The sequence below is a fragment of the Solanum verrucosum genome, unplaced genomic scaffold (assembly GCF_900185275.1).
Source record: "Solanum verrucosum unplaced genomic scaffold, falcon-dt-bn FXZP01000238.1, whole genome shotgun sequence".
Lineage (NCBI taxonomy): Eukaryota > Viridiplantae > Streptophyta > Magnoliopsida > Solanales > Solanaceae > Solanum > Solanum verrucosum.
The window spans coordinates 2,044,511-2,052,864 of record NW_026020630.1 but is presented as its reverse complement, the minus strand read 5'-3'; the positions used below and the strand labels follow the sequence as shown (position 1 = coordinate 2,052,864).

The 8,354-nt window shown below is 33.8% G+C and overlaps 2 protein-coding genes across 2 annotated transcripts; one reads left to right on the top strand and one right to left on the bottom strand.

Moving 5' to 3' along the window:
* Nucleotides 1-55: 55 nt before the first annotated feature.
* Nucleotides 56-3,499, top strand: LOC125811887 (uncharacterized). The gene is given in 7 exon segments (XM_049491439.1): nt 56-59; nt 431-510; nt 512-602; nt 605-633; nt 740-846; nt 3,042-3,120; nt 3,196-3,499. Coding segments are annotated over 7 exon segments (438 nt in total). The 3' UTR covers nt 3,244-3,499.
* Nucleotides 3,500-4,871: 1,372 nt separating this feature from the next.
* LOC125811683 (probable polyamine oxidase 5) lies at nt 4,872-6,803 on the bottom strand. The gene is made up of 2 exons (XM_049491211.1): nt 6,257-6,803; nt 4,872-5,899 (listed from the first exon to the last, which is right to left on the bottom strand). Exons 1-2 carry the CDS (start codon nt 6,801-6,803, stop codon nt 4,872-4,874), a joined length of 1,575 nt encoding a protein of 524 aa, XP_049347168.1.
* Nucleotides 6,804-8,354: the final 1,551 nt, after the last annotated feature.

The window sequence follows — 8,354 nt, the reverse complement described above, 5'->3', positions numbered from 1 at the left end:
CTTAATTTCTTAAGGTACGTGAAATAAAAAATGATGACATATAACTAGCAACGGAATGAGTATGTTCCAAACTTAAAAGAGTAATTTTACCAAGGCTTGAACTACCAATGTAACATTCACATTCCTATTAATGTCCTCAAAACTCACTTTTTCAAGCTTTCAAAAATAGTGGTTCATCAGTGTTTTCAAAACTTCTCCATAATATTCTCATTGATATAAATTTATTTTTTATATTCGAAATTCAAAAGTCACTTCTTTTAATATTGAACTTCAATAACGTACAATAGTTCAAAACACAAACAAGTAACCATCTAATGTCACGTATTAAATATTAGTCTGATAAACCAATATGGATATACTGAAAAATGAATATCCTATTATTAATTTTTTTTTGTTAATTTTTTTCATATATAAATTCTTGTTTTTTGAGAATCTAAACTTATTTTGGGTAATCAAATAATTTTACTTTATTTAACCCGTTTTCGACCCGTCCACTTCCGACCCGACCCGACCATTTGCCACTCCTTTCTTACTTGACTACTTAAAAGACAGATTCACAGCCGTAGTAGAGGCTTTCAACAGTTCGAGTCTACGCGAGATCATCTGATTTCTCTCAAATTTACTGAAGAAATGGTATACAATTTCTTCTCCTTTGTTTCAATTTTGTTGTTAATCTTATAGTTTCGGTGATTTTTTTTGAAAATTTTGATGTGATTTTGTTGTATTTTTCTTGTGAAAGGCTCAATCAGCAAAACCGATCTCGAGTCCAGTACCTGATGCGTGGTACCCAACCCTAGCAGTGTTCATGCTTGCAATTGGTCTTGTTGTAACTGCTTCATTTTTCATGTAAGTCCTCGATCTGATCTTTTTCAAGCTCATAAAAATGGTGGATTTTAGATATTTTTGCAATTTTTTCATGCATTAAAAAGATGTGTTATTTATCAATGTTGCTCATAAAATGGTGGATTTTGATATTTTTGCAATTTTTTTCATGCTTATTGATCAATGTTGGAATGAAATTGACCTGAATTAGAGTGATTTTGAGGGTTTTCTTTAGTGGATCTAATTAGATTAAGGGTGTGTTTGGCAGAGAAGAGGGGTTGCAACAGTAAGGTTGTGTGTTCGAGTTATAGAGGGAGAAAATACGGGTGTTTTTGGTATGAATTTCCAATTTTTTCATGTTTGGTTGGTCAAAGTATTAAGGAAAATATTTTCTCTAGGAAAACAAGTTGCTTAACAATAAGGAAAATGACTTTCCTAATAGAAGTAGGGAAAAGAAGTTTCGTATGTGACATTTCATGTTCATTGTCTCCTCCTCCTACTGTCATAGCTTTTTGCTAGATCACATACAAATATTTGCTTATGCTACGTGTATACCGTTCCTGAGATTTTCCTTGCTATAACTGAAGGAGAGTATCTGAGTCATAGTTGATTGATATTTGATAATTGATAGTATCAGCATCTGTGCGAAAAGGGTGCTTTGTCAGTTTGTTGAAATGCAGTTGATTTTTTATTTATTTTTGAACGAAATAGACTGTTGAAGATTTAGTTGGATTTTGTGAGTAAGGAATTTAATAACATGAAATTGTTAATTTGGTTATCTAATATGAAGTACAATGCTTATTAGGAACCTATGTTGCGTGGACTCTTCAAATATGTCAAGGGGTGCGTGTCGGATTCGCCAAAAGTAGTGTATTCTTGGAGAATCCGACACGGGTGCGGCATTGAAAGTGAAGAGTCTGCGCAACTTAGTTAGGAACATATTACTTTTGTTGAAGAAATTTTTCTTTGGTGGCTGATTGTGTTAGAATAGCTTTGGGGTTTAGGCATGCTTGTTGTAGCTGTTTGTTAATGATGGAAGTTTGAGTACAGTTTACATCAAATAGGATAAGAAATCTTAGGGGATGTAGATCATTCCCTATGTTGCTCAGACTCTTCAAAAATGTCAAGGGTTGCGTGTCAGATTCGCCAAAAGTAGTGTATTTTTGGGGAATCCAACGCGGATGCGGCATCAAAAGTGAAGAGTCTGTGCAACTTAGATGATTCCTACTCCATACCCCTGGCATGCAGACATTATTCATTTTATGTGAATCACAACTATGTTTTATAGCATCTTTTGATTGTTGGAGTTAAACTTGAAGAGTTTGGGCCATTAACTTTTGGTCAACTTTATTTCTTGTTTAAAAATGTCACATGCTTGTATTAGATTAACTGTCTAACCAGGCAGAGTGAGATATTTTTCCTTCCTTCTCGAGGTGGAAGGATGTGGGGAGTAAGTATGGATAGATTAAGCAACCTGGTGGGTTTATTTTCCTTTTTCCCCTTAAAAGCTTTAAGCCCTTTCCTTTTCCTTTTGAGAGAAATCGTGGAACTTGTTCCAAGGTACAATTAGAGCTCTCCACTTGTATTTAATGTGAAGCTTTAAGATGAAAAGTTCAAGTCACAATTACGGCTTAAGGGCTTGTAGCTAAAGTAGTCTTAATTGTATGTCTTCCTCCACATGATTTCAAAATTCTTTGGCTTTGACGCTGCCTACCTTGTAAGTAATCACTCTTCAGAAGTCTATATAAATTTACAATCAAAAGAGAAAACAAAGAGAAGTCTATACGACTTTAGAGTTGCTACTCTTAGATATGACCTATAGGAAAAAGTGGTAAAAGAAATCTTTTTTCTATTACCTTGGAGCAAACTAGCAAGGTTTAGAGCTTGCCCTCGGGCAGTTTAGATATTTGAGAGACATCACTTTCAGGAAGTATCTGTTCTGTGACGTACTTCTTGATGAGTACATAGTGGGATATGCAACTTTGCTGAGATATAATTCTCCGAAATTCCTTACTGAGATGTAATCCATGAATCATGGCAATTCTCCAAAATCATTAAATTATAGTACTTCAACGAATAAAAAATATTCTCGGATTACTCATCAGACTATAACTTTACAATGCTAAAGAGTAACAGTTTGCTGCAATTTTATTTTTTTGCGGGTTCTACAAGTGCTGTTGTCTTTTCTTCTTCTTACAAAACCTATGAATTTGTGACAGCTATGAAGCTACTTCTCCGAGGAAATACCGCAGTCTTGCAAAGGAGCTTGTAACAGGGACAGTGGCGTCTGTTTTCTTGGTACGTACACTATAATGATTTGATCTGTTGTTTTTGCTAGTTGCTTGTGCTGACTCCTCACCGCATCTCATGCAGGGTTTTGGATCCTTGTTTTTGCTACTTGCTTCCGGCGTATATGTTTGATCCATCCACATGGATAGAGATATGAAGTTTTTTACTAATGTTTCTACATGATCGGTTTTTAGTACTGCTGTGATTTTATATGACTTGTCGTTGAAGACAGTATCTATAGAACTGATTATTATCACCTAGTGCAGTCTGAGAATTTATAACTTAATGGCAAGCATTGGAGAACTAGTTGAAAATTTTCTGAGGTACAAGAAAATACTTCTTATGATCAATTACTTTATAGAACAAAAATGAGTGTATCCCTTTGTTATGTTTTTTCTTGAGCCACAGGTTTATTGGAAACAACCTCTTTACCTCTCGAGGCAGGGGTAAGGATCCCTTTGCTTGGGTTTACCAACAGAAAACCTATACAGTCGAAGCCTGTCTATAATGATGTTGTTCGTCTGGATATTTTTTTGGTTGCTATAGCGAAATGTTGTTTATAGAGAACATAGAATATAACATAACATGTAAAGTCAGTTTCAAAATACACTTAAATCGGTTATAATGAGATGTTATAGAGATGTCTGACCATAGATATACTTTGTTAGTGTAAAGTAATAAAATGATGCTAAGTTTCTACTACATGCTGCAAATCTTGCAAATAGTAGACAGATTTTAGAACTTTAAATAAGTGACTTATCATTGTCTTATTTTGTACCTTAATTTTGTGACAAAGGGGACAAGGAATAATTAAAAAGAAAATTATTAGTTTTATTTTTTTCAAAAATTGAAATGAACTTGTGAAATTACACCAGATAAGTCTCAAGCTCGAAATCCCTTGCCCCAGCAAAAGCAAGAAGTTTGTCTTCTAGGTCGAGCTCGTCACACTGAGCTTGTTTAGTACTGGTTACCTCTCTTGACTAGTTGCGAGCTATTGCATAGGATCAGGAGTTTCCCTTGTACACACCTTAGTACGGGTTACCTCTCTTATATGGTTTGCAAACTATTGCATAGGAGTTGGGTTTTTTTCCTTGTGCGCACCCAAAGGTAGCAGATGTGGGTTTCCCTTGTCACAAAAAAAAAATACATTGTATATGTTGTTGTATATGTGTATCACACTCTCTTTGACATCAATTGTTGAAGGGGTAAATGATACGTTACAATAGAATAGGGGAGCAATAGGATACCTGCATAGTTAAAGATCGTAATAAGAGGAAATGGGCTATTTGGGATTTTTTTTAGGTATTTTCCCAAATATATACTTTTAAAAAACTTCCAACTATATCCTCATGTTCATTTGTCAATAAAGTTTTTTTTTTTTGGTTTCCCACCCTGGTGTCCGGAGCCCACATTGGAGCTCCGACTAAATCCAGATCGCGCTCTATAGGGCCCATTCGGGGGTGGCGCTCCCAACAAGATTTTCTCCATACCCAGGGCTCGAACCTGAGACCTCTGGTTAAAGGTGAAACACTCTCACCAGTGCACCACAACTCATGTTGGTCATTTGTCAATAAAGTTAAGAAAGCAAGAACCATCAAATTATAGAAAGGAATTAAAACAATACAAAATGAAAAGCTTCTTTAGTTCCCTTTACTCTTTCAAATTCCCATCATACAGAGAGAGAGTATAACAAACACACAATTCCAAATGAATATGAAAAACAATAACAAGACAAACAAGCAAACAAGAACAATCTTTTTTCAGACATCAACACATTGAAAATGCTCAAGAAGCCTATTAGCTTCTCTAAGACCAGTAAGATAAGCACCATGAGTTGTTGAATAGTAATTTCTACTCGTTGCTTCACCTGCAAATAAAACTTGAAGTCGAGGACTCTTCTTCGAATTTTTATCATCACTAATCTCTTCAGGCAATGGTTCCGCCATAGCATCCAAATCATCTCCACTTGATCCAACAGCTATATGAGTATATGATCCCAAAAACAATGGATCAGTACCCCATTTGCACTTCAAAACTTTACTAAACTTGATGGAATTCTTGAAATGCTTTGTGTTTGCTATAAACTGTGACATTGTTGTCGAGACCCCCTCGATGATCTCCTCATCATCAAGAGTTTCAACCTTCATAGCTTCTTCACCTGCAAACCAGGATACCACAACTCTGGACTCTGGATAAACTGGATGTGTAAGTGTAGTCCTCCTTATCCACAAGGGGATTTTCGGGTTCTTCAGTTTTGAGCCTGGCTGATGAAAAACCATCATCATGTTAGGGAAATTTATCCCATCATGATGAGTTGGGCTAAGTTGCAAGAACACCTTATCAACAACACCAAAACCAAGTCTTGAAATTGCTTCAGTCTTGAACTTAGGAAGGGGAGGACTAAAAAGACTCGAGTCCTCGCGAATTCCTTGTTTTAGGACTCCTAATGAGACTGTAACAATGACATGATCAGCATACATAACTGATCCATCACTAAAATGCAACTTCACTGGCTTATTACCATCACTATTTTCCAATTGCCATTCAATTTTCGAGACTTTTCGACCTAATTGGATCAAACCAGATGGTAAAACAGAAGCCAAAGATTCAACAACAGATGAATACCCTTTGGCTATTGTTATTTCATCTCCAGGAAAATTACAAAACTCACTTTCTCCATTGAAATCTAAAGTACCTAAATCACCAGTTGATGAATAATGCCTATGTATATTCTCAAACATAGCAAAAATACCTTCTTCAAGTGCTTTTCTACTCCAATTTTCAAAAACTTCAACATTTTCTTGACCTTTCTCAATACCAACATTTTCAAGATGGAAGCTTTCTACATTTTCTTGATCTTTCTCAATACCACCATCGTCAAGATTGAAGCTTTCTACATTTTCTTGATCTTTCTCAACACCACCATCATCAAGATTGAAGCTTTCAACATTATCTTGATCTCTTTCAATACCACTATCGTCAATATTGAAGCTTTCAACATTTTCTTGATCATTTTCAATACCACCACTTTCAAGATTGAAGTTTTCAACATTTTCTTGATCTTTTTCAATACCATCATTCTCAATATTGAAGCTTTCAACATTTTCTTGATCATTTTCAACACCATCATTTTCAAGATTGAAACTTCCAACATTTTCTTGATCTTTCTTCAAACCCCAGTAAAACTCGAGCCCTTTTCTAAGATAAGAACCCATACTTATCTTATCAACACCACCATTTTCTTCAAGATTCAAGCTTTCAACAATCTTTCTACCAACCCCACCATCAAAATCCCCTTCATCTGATGAAAACTCCAATAGATTACTGAAAAAATTTGATACCGAGTTAACTAAGGATGAATGTACCTCATGTCCATCTTCTGTTATAGTCACTTTTTTATCGACTTTACCTCCCATACTATCCCATGGCTCATCAGTTTCAAATCCATTGATTTCTTGAGCAATTTTGTATATTGGATTTCCTTCAATTCCATGAATCCAAGTTGCACCCATTTCAACTCTATCACCACAAAATTCAGTAGTGAAAATTCTTCCACCAATTCTGTTTCCACCTTCTACAACACAAAGCTCAAATAGTTCATTTGAGTTTTGTGTTGTGTAGAGCTTTTTACCTGCTGTAAGACCAGCAATTCCTGCCCCTATTATAACAACTTTGGGCTTTTGAGACACCATTTTAGAGGCAAACTTAAACAAATCTTTTTTATCAATAACCTCAGACCAATCAATCGAAAAATAATGAATATGTTGTGAAAACAAAGAACTTGTTTTGTTTGTGAGTATGAAACTACTTGAGCAACAAGCAAATATATATATAATATAGGAGGGTAATCATAGTATTTTTTTTACATAATTTATACTTTTAGTTCCTCGGTTATTGATAAATTCTTATTTTGATTCTTATAAAGGTTATTAAGTGATATGATTTTTTGAATATCCACGAGTAAATGGATCAAAAGTGTATATTTTGATTGATTGAAGTTTAAATATGTTTAGTAAAATATCATAAGGACTGAATTGAGGAACCAAAATTGACCATTAAAAGTTAAAAGAGTAGAGTGAAATAATCTATAAATGTGATTTGTTAACCATAATTATGGGGTAAGTTGATGGATTAGTAGTATTCAAATTTGGCAAAAAAATTATTGAAACATCTCCAAAGATGAATTAAAATAAATCTCTAATTTTGGTAATAAATTAATTATACATCTCTAATTTTGGTAATAAATTTAAATCTCTAATTTTGGTAATAAATTAATTATACATCTTTGGTAAAATAATAATTGAAATATCTTTGTGTTCATAGTAATATAATTTTATTTAATTTTTGGTCTATATAGCAATACATGTTTATGCCAACATGGTAAGTATTATTTTTTGTGTTCATATCAAGTAAATAATGAATGTTCTTTTCAAAGTCAAATACATAGTAAATTCTTTTATATTGTATTAGGATTTGAAGTTTGTCCATCATTTTTCATTTATAATAACAATATTTATGCCTAAAATTTCAAAATCACGTTTAAAATCCTAAGAGCAAAACATTTGAATTTGAAAAATAAATTAAATGACATTTTTTAATAAGAATAATTGACATTTATAATAATAAAATAAGCGTTACACCTCTTTCTTTCATTCCCCCCTTCCCCCCCCCCCCCCCCCCTCCCCTCCCCTCATTTGGCAAGCATTTAAATTTACTATAGTTAAATGATTTAACGAGGTAAGAATTCATGCATGTCAATTAATAATAGTAAATGTTAAAAAATGATGTACAAATACGTGACTGACTTGGTGTAAACAAGGAGTATGAGTAAGTTCCGTTCATCATCCTACTTTCGATTTTTATTTTTCTTTTATAACCATTATACACACCTCAATTAATTTTACAAAATATCTGTTATTTTCCACCAACACAAATATAAGATATAAAATGATATTCATGGAGTTGTAATTGCTATATTGGCTTTCAACCTCAAATGAAACAAATCTATAATAGAATTCAAAACATTAATGTAAAAACCAAGTGATACAAGGCTCTTAACAAAAATAACAACAAATGTTATAGTTTAGATCTTATTTATTCATTTTTGGTTCTCCGTGTTTGGTACCTGCTTTGGAGCCCAATTAGTATAATTGGATCCGCGCTGGAAAATCTCACTTTGAGGGTTAAAACACTACAACTAAAAGTGACTCAAAACTCAGAACTCGAACATGAAACATCTGGTT